Source organism: Aethalodelphis obliquidens, unplaced genomic scaffold (assembly GCF_003676395.1).
Source record: "Aethalodelphis obliquidens isolate GAN/ISIS:26980383/991018 unplaced genomic scaffold, ASM367639v1 scaffold4, whole genome shotgun sequence".
NCBI classification, from domain to species: Eukaryota; Metazoa; Chordata; class Mammalia; order Artiodactyla; family Delphinidae; genus Aethalodelphis; species Aethalodelphis obliquidens.
Window position 1 is genome coordinate 74,140,393 of NW_020837948.1, and position 13,502 is coordinate 74,153,894.

At 40.5% G+C, this 13,502-nt stretch overlaps 1 protein-coding gene across 1 annotated transcript in view; it reads left to right on the plus strand.

Annotated features, from left to right (window-relative positions):
- The window catches only part of ANKRD55 (ankyrin repeat domain 55), a 101,332-nt gene that overhangs the window by 50,406 nt on the left and 37,424 nt on the right, over nucleotides 1–13,502 (plus strand). The window contains exon 6 of the mRNA XM_027101091.1: nucleotides 724–784. Coding sequence (XP_026956892.1) covers nucleotides 724–784 — 61 coding nt within the window. The remainder of the gene's footprint in view (nucleotides 1–723; nucleotides 785–13,502) is intronic.

Consider the following 13,502-nt stretch of genomic DNA (forward strand, 5'->3'; position numbering starts at 1 on the left):
AGGATGCATAGGCACAGGGAAGTGAAGTTACTTGCCTGTGGTCACAGAGCTGGTCAGTGACAGGACTGGGATGTGAACCCAGGTAGTCTGGCTCCAGAGTTTGGGCTCCTAACCACTGTACTCAACTGCTTCTCTCCCACATATGGAGTACTGACCTCAGTCAACCAAGTATTGGGCCCAAGTGGGATAAGAACTTGAACTTGAGAATCATTGGCAGTTGTTTCACACTGTTAACTGCCATTGCATGCTTAGGTATTTGTGCGTTTTAGAAAGAATAAGCGGAAGTTGTAAATGCTGACTGCCTCCAGTACATTTAGAAGGCATGACACGTGTACCTAGTGGTGAAGCAATTTGAAAGCACTCTGTAAGTTTATGGAAAATGAATAAAAAGTAAGCACTGGAGGACTTTGCTTCTTAGAGTGAACGCAAAGGGATACCGTTCTGGTGAGTAATAAGTGTGAGGATTTGCTTCCTCCGTTCTCTTTGGCTGCTCCAGAAGCACTAAGACAGAGAGGAGGTGGGAGAAGAGATAGAAGTCTTCCTCCTACCTGCCTTCTTGTGCCTTCTTACCTATCACACTGGCTTTTTTTCCGTGGATCTTTCCCCCTAGTAAATGCAGAGGGCATATGGTCATTTGGAGGCCTTCAGCAGACTGTATTTCTAATGTCATGTTCGCATTCAGACTCTGCTCTTTTAAGCCACTTCTCCTGTTTTTCTTTACAGGCTCCTAACAGTCCTGCTACAACAGTCAAGCCTCAACGAGATTAATCAGCAGGACAGTGAGGTGAGCCTGCCCTCTCAAGGAACAGTTGGCATTGTGCATGTTAGGGTGGGAATAAGGGCCTTTCTGAACCACAGTGCTTCCTCTCTTAAAGGTGCAAGGAGGGGGTGGAGCAGTTCTGTGTTCCTACCCTGAGAGGGAAGCCTGTGTCTCCGCTATTAATTCAGGAAGAAATTCATCCCTCTGTGGGTGTGGGTAGCTTTTAATAGGGAAGGATTTATTGCATTAAGTATTTAAGCATTTATCATACCACTGAAATTTTATAATTTCCCTTTGGACATTGAGAAATAAATATTGCTCTTTCCTGTCTTCTCAAGTACCAGAAACTTCGATGGCTGCCGACGCTCTCTCTTTGAGTGAAAGATGACAGATAGATGATAATTCTAGGCTCCCTGCTCCAGAAGCCACATTGTTATTATTTTTTTAATTTATTTTTGCTGTGTTGGGTCTTAGTTTCTGTGCAAGGGCTTTCTCTAGTTGTGGCAAGTGGGGGCCACTCTTCATCGCCATGTGCGGGCCTCTCACTATCACGGCCTCTCTTGTTGCGGAGCACAGGCTCCAGACGCGCAGGCTCAGTAGTTGTGGCTCACGGGCCCAGTTGCTCCGCGGCATGTGGGATCCTCCCAGACCAGGGCTTGAACCTGTGTCCCCTGCATTAGCAGGCAGATTCTCAACCACTGTGCCACCAGGGAAGCCCAGAAGCCACATTATTAATGCCAATGATCACAACTGCTGTTTGCTTTACGTTGCAAGGCAATCCTGTACAAGGCTTCCAACAAGACAGCACAGCACTCCCGACTAAGTTCCTGAGGGAGGGTGGGTCAGACCAGGCAGAGCTGCCCCAAAGCAGTTGAGGGTCTTTTATCTACTTAACTCTTCTAAAAACCAGGTCTGATTTTTATTAGCCAGCCTGATGTCTTTAATAGTTTCTTAAAACTGATTTAAATACCCGATTTTTCAAGGAATTTTTTTTTAAAGTAAGCTTGGTTTGACTGCACTAAGAATGTCTGATAACTTGAAGAAAGTCTGATAGCACTGAAAGTGCACATGCCTCAAGATGCCAAGTAACGCTGTTTTCAAGACGATCTGGCCATAGGCAACAGGATGGGAGGAAGCCCTCTAACAGGGGCGGGCCCCCTACCCCATATTTCTCCTGGGCTGGGCTCCCCATCTTTCTTGAGCCTTCTGAACAAAGGCCTCCTTCCAACGGGCTTGGCAGTAATGACCACACCAAAAAGCCCCTACATCACAGCCTGGGTCTGAGGTTGGACACCTCCCTGACTCAGTGGGGACATGCTGCTTTCACCCACCCATGTCTTCAGTGGTTTAAAGCAAAACCTCAGATGAGAGAATATTGCACTGTTTTAAACTTCTGCTTTAAAAACGAGAACCAGAGATGAGCAAGTATGCTCTGATCACTCTGCCCATGGTGTGAAATCAGGGAACTTGGGGGCTTGCAGTTTATGTCAGCTGATCAAGAACTTCTAGATTTTGGGCAACTTGCCAACCACTTCTTCCACCTCCAACTCCTACCTTCACTCCCTCCACTAACTGGGACTTATTAGAAAGGGGGCAAATTCAGTCATTCACACCCTAAAGCTAAATTCCTCTTACAGACATCCAACTCTGTCCCCTCCTCAGTGGAGCTGAACATCCCCTAGCAAAGTGACAGTTCCCTATTTTTTCCCACCCTGGGAGGCCCTTGGCTGGTGGAGACAATGAATGTAGACAAAAATCTTTCTAATGGTGGTAATTGTAACACTTCTCAGATAATATGTGGTAAATATTGGAAAAGTCTCTAGTTCCTTCTCATGCAAAGCAACCTCTCAGAGAACATTCCTCCTGCTCTTACACCAGCATTCTGACCTGTTGGCATTTTTGAGCAGGAGCTTCAAAAAGGACACTTCCCCCTAATGTCGCAGCTTCCTCTTCGCACCATGTCACAGCATGTTTGAAATCCATCTGAAGCCAACTACTGAGTCTTCCCTGTGTGTTTCATTAACATATATATTGCTGGTGTGAGTCAATCCACATAAATTTGCAAGGGCTAATTTGCTCTTTGCCATTGGACAAAGGACAGTTCTGAAATGGAAAGAACACGGCCCAGGCTTTGTCATTTGTTACCTTGGAGGAGTTCCTGCATTTGGCTTCTCGGTGTTCTGAATAAGCAGTTGCTTACTGAACCCCGCCCCTCCCACAATCCCTTTTCCAGTGACTTCCAAGCACAATGTAGTCTCCATCATATATGAGGGGGTAACAGTTAACAGTTAACAGTTAACACTCTACATCTGCTAAATAACAGGAAGCAAAAAACAGCAAAGGCAAAAGGAATCAGGGAAAAGGTAAGCTATTGCTGGCAGAACATTATGGTTTCCTAACGACAAGAGGAAAGAGCAAGACACAACCCCTATATAGTGTGAATAAAATTATTTTCCAATAACTGAAGGACTCCCAAGCTTATCACAATAATGGTTAAAGGTTAAATGATCAATTAATAGAAATCTAACTTCATTAAGAGACATATTAGATTGTTAACTGAAACTAAAGAATGGAGAGAGGGAGAGAGGAAGGAAAAAATCTGTTTCTGAAGCCGTCCTCTAACTGCTTACATAAAAAAACCATATCTGCCACTTTATATCAGAGAGATGAATCTCTCTCTAGAGGCTGTCCTGATCTGAGCTCAGTGACTTAAAACATTTCTTGTGTTGTTAGTTTTTACTTGTATAAGCAATACATGAACACATTTGCTTCTTTAAAAATTTAAATATTACAAGTAATACTAGAAGTCCATGATTACTTCCACCCCACCACCTTAGCCCCCAATTGCTATTTGATGTGTCTCTTTCCCAGTCTTTTGTCTTTTTACACTATGTGTGTATATATATATAGACACATAGGCACTATGGAGTATAACATGAAAGATATCTCATGTTATATGTTGTTCTGCAACTTGGATTTTCACTCCAGAGTATGTCTTAGAGTGTCTTGGATATGTTGATGCATATAAATCGGGCTCGTTCCTTTTAATGGCTTCATGATTCACACTATGAAAATACATCCTTATATTTTCTGTTCCCATATGAATATTTAGGTTGTCTCCAATTTCTCACTGTCACAAACACTACTCTGAAGGGTGTTTCTATAAGCCTCCTTGAGTATTTTATATGAGCATTTCTCTAGAAGAAAAATTGTTGGGCAGTAGAGAGTGTACATGTGTGGGTGTGGGAGGGGTTCTATTTTTTTTAATTGAAATATAGTTGATTAACCATATTGTGTTAGTTTCGGGTATATAGCATAGTGATTCAGTACTTTTGCAGATTATATTCCATTATAGGTTACTACAAGAGTATGATCCCCTACACTATGTAGTATATCCTTGTTGTGTATCTATTTTTTTTTTACATCTTTATTGGAGTATAATTGCTTTACAATGGTGTGTTAGTTTCTGCTTTATAACAAAGTGAATCACTTATACATATACATATGTTCCCATATCTCTTCCCTCTTGCATCTCCCTCCCTCCCACCCTGCCTATCCCACCCATATAGGTGGTCACAAAGCACCGAGCTGATCTCCCTGTGATATGCGGCTGCTTCCCACTAGCTATCTTACATTTGGTAGTGTATATATGTACATGCCACTCTCTTACTTTGTCACAGCTTACCCTTCCCCCTCCCCATATCCTCAAGTCCATTCACTAGTAGGTCTGTGTCTTTATTCCCATCTTACCCCTAGGTTCTTCATGACATCTTTTTTCCCTTAGATTCCATATATATGTGTTAGCATACGGTATTTGTCTTTCTCTTTCTGACTTACTTCACTCTGTATGACAGACTCTAGGTCCATCCACCTCACTACAAATAACTCAATTTCGTTTCTTTTTATGGCTGAGTAATATTCCATTGTATAAATGTGCCACATCTTTATTCATTCATCCGATGATGGACACTTAGGTTGTTTCCATCTCCTGGCTATTGTAAATAGAGCTGAAATGAACATTTTGGTACATGACTCTTTTTGAATTATGGTTTTCTCAGGGTATATGCCCAGTAGTGGGATTGCTAGGTCATATGGTAGCTCTATTTGTATTTCTTTAAGGAACCTCCATACTGTTCTCCATAGTGCCTGTACCAATTCACATTCCCACCAGCAGTGCAAGAGTGTTCCCTTTTCTCCACACCCTCTCCAGCATTTATTGTTTCTAGACTTTTTGATGATGGCCATTCTGACCGGTGTGAGATGATATCTCATTGTAGTTTTGATTTGCATTTCTCTAATGATTAATGATGTTGAGCATTCTTACACGTGTTTGTTGGCAATCTGTATATCTTCTTTGGAAAAATGTCTATTTAGGTCTTCTGCCCACTTTTGGATTGGGTTGTTTGTTTTTTTGATATTGAGCTGCATGAGCTGCTTGTAAATTTAGGAGATTAATCCTTTATCAGTTGCTTCATTTACAAATATTTTCTCCCATTCTGAGGGTTGTCTTTTGGTCTTCTTTATGGTTTCCTTTGCTGTGCAAAAGCTTTGAAGTTTCATTAGGTCCCATTTGTTTATTTTGTTTTTATTTCCATTTCTCTAGGAGGTGGGTCAAAAAGGATCTTGCTGTGATTTATGTCTATGTCTTCCTCTAAGAGTTTGATAGTTTCTGGCCTTACATTTAGGTCTTTAATCCATTTTGAGCTTATTTTTGTGCATGGTGTTAGGGAGTGTTCAAATCTCATACTTCTACATGTACCTGTCCAGTTTTCCCAGCACTACTTATTGAAGAGGCTGTCCTTTCTCCACTGTACATTCCTACCACCTTTATCAAAGATAAGGTGACCATATGTGCATGGGTTTATCTCTGGACTTTCTATCCTGTTACATTGATCTACATTTCTGTTTTTGTGCCAGTACCATACTGTCTTGATTACTGTAGCTTTGTAGTATAGTCTGAAGTCAGGGAGCCTGAATCCTCCAGCTCCATTTTTCATTCTCAAGATTGCTTTGGCTATTCGGGGTCTTTTGTGTTTCCATACAAATTGTGAAATTTTTTGTTCTAGTTCTGTGAAAAATGCCAGTGGTAGTTTGATAGGAATCACATTGAATCTGTAGATTGCTTTGCATAGTATAGTCATTTTCACAATGTTGATTCTTCCAATCCAAGAACGTGGTATATCTCTCCATCTGTTTGTATCATCTTTAATTTCTTTCATCAGTGTCTTATAATTTTCTGCATACAGATCTTTTGTCTCCTTAGGTAGGTTTATTCCTAGGTATTTTATTCTTTTTGTTGCAATGGTAAATGGAAGTGTTTTCTTGATTTCACTTTCAGATTTTTCATCATTAGTGTATAGGAATGCCACAGACTTCTGTGCATTAATTTTGTATCCTGCTACTTTACCAAATTCATTGATTAGCTCTAGTAGTTTTCTGGTAGCATCTTTAGGATTCTCTATGTATAGTATCATGTCATCTGCAAACAGTGACAGCTTTACTTCTTTTCCGATTTGGATTCCTTTTATTTCCTTTTCTTCTCTGATTGCTCTGGCTAAAACTTCCAAAACTGTGTTGAATAATAGTGGTGAGAGTGGGCAACCTTGTCTTGTTCCTGATCTTAGTGGAAATGCTTTCAGTTTTTAACCATTGGGGACGATGTGGGCTGTGGGCTTGTCATATATGGCCTTTATTATGTTGAGGAAAGTTCCCTCTATGCCTACTTTCTGCAGGCTTTTTATCATAAACGGGTGTTGAATTTTGTCGAAAGCTTTCTCTGCATCTATTGAGATGATCCTATGGTTTTCCTCCTTCAGTTTGTTAATATGGTGTATCACGTTGATTGATTTGCGTATATTGAAGAATCCTTGCATTCCTGGAATAAACCCCACTTGATCATGGTGTGTGATCCTTTAAATGTGCTGCTGGATTCTGTTTGCTAGTATTTTGTTGAGGATTTTTGCATCTATGTTCATCAGTGATATGGGCCTGTAGTTTTCTTTCTTTGTGACATCCTTGTCTGGTTTTGGTTTAAGGGTGGCCTCGTAGAATGAGTTTGGGAATGTTCCTCCCTCTGCTATATTTTGGAAGAGTTTGAGAAGGATAGGTGTTAGCTCTTCTCTAGATGTTTGATAGAATTCGCCTGTGAAGCCATCTGGTCCTGGGCTTTTGTTTGTTGGAAGATTTTTCATCACAGTTTCAATTTCAGTGCTTGTGATTGGTTTGTTCATATTTTCTATTTCTTCCTGATTCAATCATGGCAGGTTGTGCATTTCTAAGAATTTGTCCATTTCTTCCAGTTTGCCCATTTTATTGGCATAGAATTGCTTGTAGTGATCTCTCGTGATCTTTTGTATTTCTGCAGTGTCAATTGTTACTTCTCCTTTTTCATTTCTAATTCTATTGATTTGAGTCTTCTCCCTTTCTTTCTTGATGAGTATGGCTAATAGTTTATCAATTTTGTTTATCTTCTCAAAGAACCAGCTTTTTGTTTTATTGATCTTTGCTATCATTTCCTTCATTTATTTCTGATCTGATCTTTATGATTTCTTTCCTTCTGCTAACTTTGAGGTTTTTTTTGTTCTTCTTTCTCCAATTGCTTTAGGTGCAAGGCTACGTTGTTTATTCGAGATGTTTCCTGTTTCTTAAGGTAGGATTGTATTGCTATAAAATTCCCTCTTAGAACTGCTTTTGCTGCATCCCATAGGTTTTGGGTCGTCATGTCTCCATTGTCATTTGTTTCTAGGTATTTTTTGATTTCCTCTTTGATTTCTTCAGTGATCACTTCGTTATTAAGTAGTGTATTGTTTAGCCTTCATGTGTTTGTATTTTTTACAGATCTTTTCCTGTAATTGATATCTAGTCTCATAGCGTTGTGGTTGGAAAAGATAGTTGATACAATTTCAATTTTCTTAAATTTACCAAGGCTTGATTTGTGACCCAAGATATGATCTATCCTGGAGAATGTTCCATGAGCACTTGAGAAAAATGTGTATTCTGTTGTTTTTGGATGGAGTGTCCTATAAATATCAATTAAGTCCATCTTGTTTAATGTATCATTTAAAGCTTGTGTTTCCTTATTTATTTTCATTTTGGATGATCTGTCCATTGGTGAAAGTGGGGTGTTAAAGTCCCCTACTATGAATGTGGTACTGTTGATTTCCCCTTTTATGGCTGTTAGTATTTGCCTTATGTATTGAGGTGCTCCTATGTTGGGTGCATAAATATTTACAATTGTTATATCTTCTTCTTGGATCAATCCCTTGATCATTATGTAGTGTCCTTCTTTGTCTCTTCTAATAGTCTTTATTTTAACGTCTCTTTTGTCTGATATGAGAATTGCTACTCCAGCTTTCTTTTGGTTTCCATTTGCATGGAATATCTTTTTCCATCCCCTTACTTTCAGTCTGTATGTGTCTCTAGGTCTGAAGTGGGTCTCTTGTAGACAGCATATATATGGATCTTGTTTTTGCATCCATTCAGCCAGTCTGTGTCTTTTGGTGGGAGCATTTAATCCATTTACATTTAAGGTAATTATCGATATGTATGTTCCTATTCCCATTTTCTTAATTGTTTTGGGTTTGTTATTGTAGGTCTTTTCCTTCTCTTGTGTTTCTTGCCTAGAGAAGTTCCTTTAGCATTTGTTGTAAAGCTGGTTTGGTGGTGCTGAACTCTCTCAGCTTTTGCTTGTCTGTAAAGGTTTTAATTTCTCCCTCAAATCTGAATGAGATCCTTGCTGGGTAGAGTAATCTTGGCTGTAGGTTTTTCTCCTTCATCACTTTAAATATGTCCTGCCACTCCCTTCTGGCTTGCAGAGTTTCTGCTGAAATATCAGCTGTTAACCTTATGGGGATTCCCTTGTGTGTTATTTGTTGTTTTTCCCTTGCTGCTTTTAATATGTTTTCTTTGTATTTAATTTTTGACAGTTTGATTAATATGTGTCTTGGCGTGTTTCTTCGTGAATTTACCCTGTATGGGACTCTCTGTGCTTCCTGGACCTGATTAACTATTTCCTTTCCCATATTAGGGAAGTTTTCAACTATAATCTCTTGAAATATTTCTCAGTCCATTTCTTTTTCTTTTCTTCTTCTGGAACCCCTATAATTTGAATGTTGGTGTGTTTAATGTTGTCCCAGAGGTCTCTGAGACTGTCCTCAATTCTTTTCATTCTTTTTTCTTTATTCTGCTCTGCAGTAGTTATTTCCACTATTTTATCTTCCAGGTCACTTATCCGTTCTTCTGCCTCAGTTATTCTGCTATTGATCCCATCTAGAGTATTTTTCATTTCATTTATTGTGTTGTTCATCGTTGCTTGTTTCATCTTTAGTTCTTCTAGGTCCTTGTTAAATGTTTCTTGCATTTTGTCTATTCTATTTCCAAGATTTTGGATCATCTTTACTATCATTATTCTGAATTCTTTTTCAGGTAGACTGCCTATTTCCTCTTCATTTGTTAGGTCTGGTGGGTTTTTATCCTGCTCCTTCATCTGCTGTGTGTTTTTCTGTCTTCTCATTTTGCTTATCTTACTGTGTTTGGGGTCTCCTTTTTGCAGGCTGCAGGTTTGTAGTTCCCGTTGTTTTTGATGTCTGTCTCAGTGGCTAAGGTTGGTTCAGTGGGTTGTGTAGGCTTCCTGGTGGAGGGGACTAGTGCCTGTGTTCTGGTGGATGAGGCTGGATCTTGTCTCTCTGATGGGCAGGTTCACGTCTGGTGGTGTGTTTTGGGGTGTCTGTGGACTTATTATGATTTTAGGCAGCTTCTCTGCTAATGGGTGGTGTTGTGTTCCTGTCTTGCTAGTTGTTTGGCATAGGGTGTCCAGCACTGTAGCTTGCTGGTCGTTGAGTGAAGCTGGGTGCTGGTGTTGAGATGGAGATCTCTGGGAGATTTTCACCGTTTGATATTACGTGGAGCTGGGAGGTCTCTTGTGGACCAGTGTCCTGAAGTTGGCTCTCCCACCTCAGAGGCACAGCACTGACTCCTGGCTGCAGCACCAAGAGCCTTTCATCCACACGGCTCAGAATAAAAGGGAGAAAAAGTAGAAAGAAAGAAAGAAAGAGGATAAAATAAAATAAAATAGAGTAAGATAAAATAAACAGTTATTAAAATAAAAAATAATTATTACGAAACAAAAATTTTTAAGTAAAAAAAAAAAAAAACAAAAAACGGACGGATAGAACCCTAGGACAAATGGTGAAAGCAAAGCTATACAGACAAAATCTCATACAGAAGCATACACATACACAGTCACAAAAAGAGAAAAAGGGGAAAAAATAATATATATTTGCTCCCAAAGTCCACCTCCTCAATTTGGGATGATTCATTGCCTATTCAGTTATTCCACAGATGCAGGGTACATCAAGTTGATTGTGGAGATTTAATTCGCTGCTCCTGAGGCTGCTGGGAGAGATTTCCCTTTCTCTTCTTTGTTCGCACAGCTCCCGGGGCTCAGCTTTGGATTTGGCCCTGCCTCTGCGTGTAGGTCACCGGAGGGCGTCTGTTCTCCGCTCAGACAGGACGGGGTTAAAGGAGCAGCTGACTCGGGGGCTCTGGCTCACTCAGGCCGGGGGAGGGAGGGGTGCAGATGCGAGGCGAGCCTGAGGCGGCAGAGGCTGGTATGATGTTGCACCAGCCTGAGGGGCGCCGTGCGTTCTCCCGGGGAAGTTGTTCTTGCATCCTGGGACCCTGGCAGTGGTGGGCTGCACAGGCTCCCCAGAAGGGAGGTGTGGATAGTGACTTGTGCTCGCACACAGGCTTCTTGGTGGCGGCAGCAGCAGCCTTAGCGTCTCATGCCCGTCTCTGGGCTCCGCGCTGGTAGCCGCGGCTCGCGCCCGTCTCTGGAGCTCCTTTAAGCAGCGCTCTTAATCCCCTCTCCTCGCGCACCAGGAAACAAAGAGGGAAGAAAAAGTCTTTTGCCAGTTTGGCAGGTCCAGACTTTTCCCCGGACTCCCTCCCAGCTAGCCGTGGTGCACTAAACCCTGCAGGCTGTGTTCACGCCGCCAACCCCAGTCCTCTCCCTGTGCTCCAACCGAAGCCTGAGCCTCAGCTCCCAGCCCTCGCCTGCCCCGGCGGGTGAGCAGACAAGCCTCTCGGCTGTTGAGTGCCGGTCGGCACCGATCCTCTGTGCGGGAATCTCCCTGCTTTGCCCTCCGCACCCCTATTGCTGTGCTCTCTTCTGCGGCTCCGAAGCTTCCCCCCTCCGCCACCCGCATCCTCCGCCCGCGAAGGGGCTTCCTAGTGTGTGGAAACCTTTCCTCCTTCACAGCTCCCTCCCTCTGGTGCAGGTCCCATCCCTATTCTTTTGTCTCTGTTTATTCTTTTTTCTTTTGCCCTACCCAGGTACGTGGAGAGTTTCTTGCCTTTTGGGAGGTCTGAGGTCTTCTGCCAGCGTTCAGTAGGTGTTCTGTAGGAGTTGTTCCACGTGTAGATGTATTTCTGGTGTATCTGTGGGAAGGAAGGTGATTTCCGCATCTTACTCTTCCGCCATCTTCCCCCTCTCTCCCACGTATCTATTTTATATATAGTAGTTTGTATCTGTTAATCCTGTACCCCTGATTTGTCCCTCTCCCCCCACCCACTGGTAACCAAAAATTTGTTTTCTATATCTGTGAATCTGTTTCTGTTTTGTATATACATTCTTTTCCATTATTTTTTAGATTCCACATATAAGTGATATCACATAGTATTTGTCTTTCTTTGTCTGACTTATTTCACTAAGTATAATATTCTGTAGGTTCATCCACATTGGTGCAAATGGCAATATTTCATTCTTTTTATGGCTGAGTAATATTCCATTGTGTGTGTATATATATATATATATATATATATATATATATATATATACACACACACACACACACACACACCACATCATCTTAATCCCATCATCTATTGATGGGAATTTGGGTAGCTTCCATGTCTTGGCCGTTGTAAATAGTGCTGCTATGAACATTGGGGTGCATGTGTCATTTCAAATAAGTGTTTTCATTTTTTATGCATATATACCCAGGAATGGAACTGCTGGATCATATGGTAGTTGTATTTTTAGTTTTTTAAGGGACCTCCGTACTGTTTTCCACAGTAGCTGCACCAGTTTACATTCCCACCAACATTGCATGATGGGTCCCTATTTTTATTTTTAATATGCATGCCTGGTTGTTCTTCAAAACGACTGCATCAATTTATAGCTCCACCCATAGTGTAAAAAGGTGTTTATCACTGTTTTCCTATTGTTGTATTTTCTTGTTATTGTTTTAATTTGCATTTCCCTTATAGCCAGTGAGATCGAGCATAATTTCATAGGTGCAATGGTCATTTTTAGATCTCCTGTGACTTGCCTGTTTAGGTCCTTTGTCCATTCATCTGTTGTGTTACTTGTAATTTTCTTACAGATTCATAGGAGTTTATTTTATATTCTGAGCATTAATCCTTTGCTGTTGGATTGCAAATAGTTTTTCATAGTCTGTTCCTTATTTTAGAACTGTTTATGATGTCTTTTCACGTACAGAGAATTTAAAATATGATAGAATCAAAATGATCATTCTTGTCCATTGTTGCTTTTGCATTTGGTATCTTTTTAAAGAAGGCCTTCCCTACCCCTAGGGACATAACTACACTATGCTAAGTTTTCTTTTACTTTGTTACAAGATTTTTTTTTAATATATGGTTCCATTTCTGAACTCTTTGTTCTCATTCCAGTGATGTTTGTTTTTCCTGTTTCATTAACCACACTGCTTAGTTATAAAGTGACTTATTTAGAAGCTATTCACACTGTAAAGTTTAACACTGTGGGAAAGGCAAGATGGGTCAGATGGGTCAGATTGTCCTTTGTGCCTTTGTTCTTCTGGTCCTCAGGGGAATCGCTGACAGAGAGGCTTGTCTGTTGCAGCTACAGAGCGTTAAGTTGCTAAATTCCTCAACCTAACCTCTCCTGCTTTCATTTTAGCTTTGACAGGAAGAGCACCCCATCAAGAGTGGCTATGAAATGTTGGCATCTGGGTTAGAACTTTGAATGCATTTATCCAGAAAAGCCCTGTTATGCATGGTATTTAGGATAGATTGTTGATCCTATATTAAATGTGCATTCTGATATAAGTAGATTTTTGTGAGTGGCTTGACAATCCAAACTTCCATTACAACAGCACTCTCAGAAAATAAATCCAAGTTGCAAAAACAGATGTGAATCTTTGGATATAGTTCTTAGCACTAAAATCCACTTACAACATTCCTAAGATACAAGCATAAGCAGAGACTGTGCACTATAAAGGCAAAATCAGTAGAAATAGTCCCGGACCCTAGAAATCTTTTTATTTTACAGTTGGCAAAAGGTAAAATAATAAAGCAAAAAAATTTTAATGAACCAGAATTTTTATCCTAAAAATGAACACCTTAACAAATGGAGTAGAGTCACTACTACTTAGGAGCCCTCACTTTCCTCTCTCCCCCAACCCTCCTTTCCCCATAATTTTCTAGGGGCAGTATTTTTTATCTTTGTGTCCCTAGAATCTAGTTCAGTAACTTGCACATAGTAGAGTTCCCCCAAAAATACATGTTTAGATAAATAATTACATTATTAAATTCAAGAAAAAGTCATATAATTTTATTTTGTTGGCCTTTTCTCTCTTTGTTTTGTTGACCCAACTCAGTGACCCATTTTATTAACCAGGCTTGACTCCAGGTGACTTTTAATTATTTCCAAAATCTCCTCTCAAAAAATTAAGATTTTATATTTTTCTAGATCTTCAAAAAT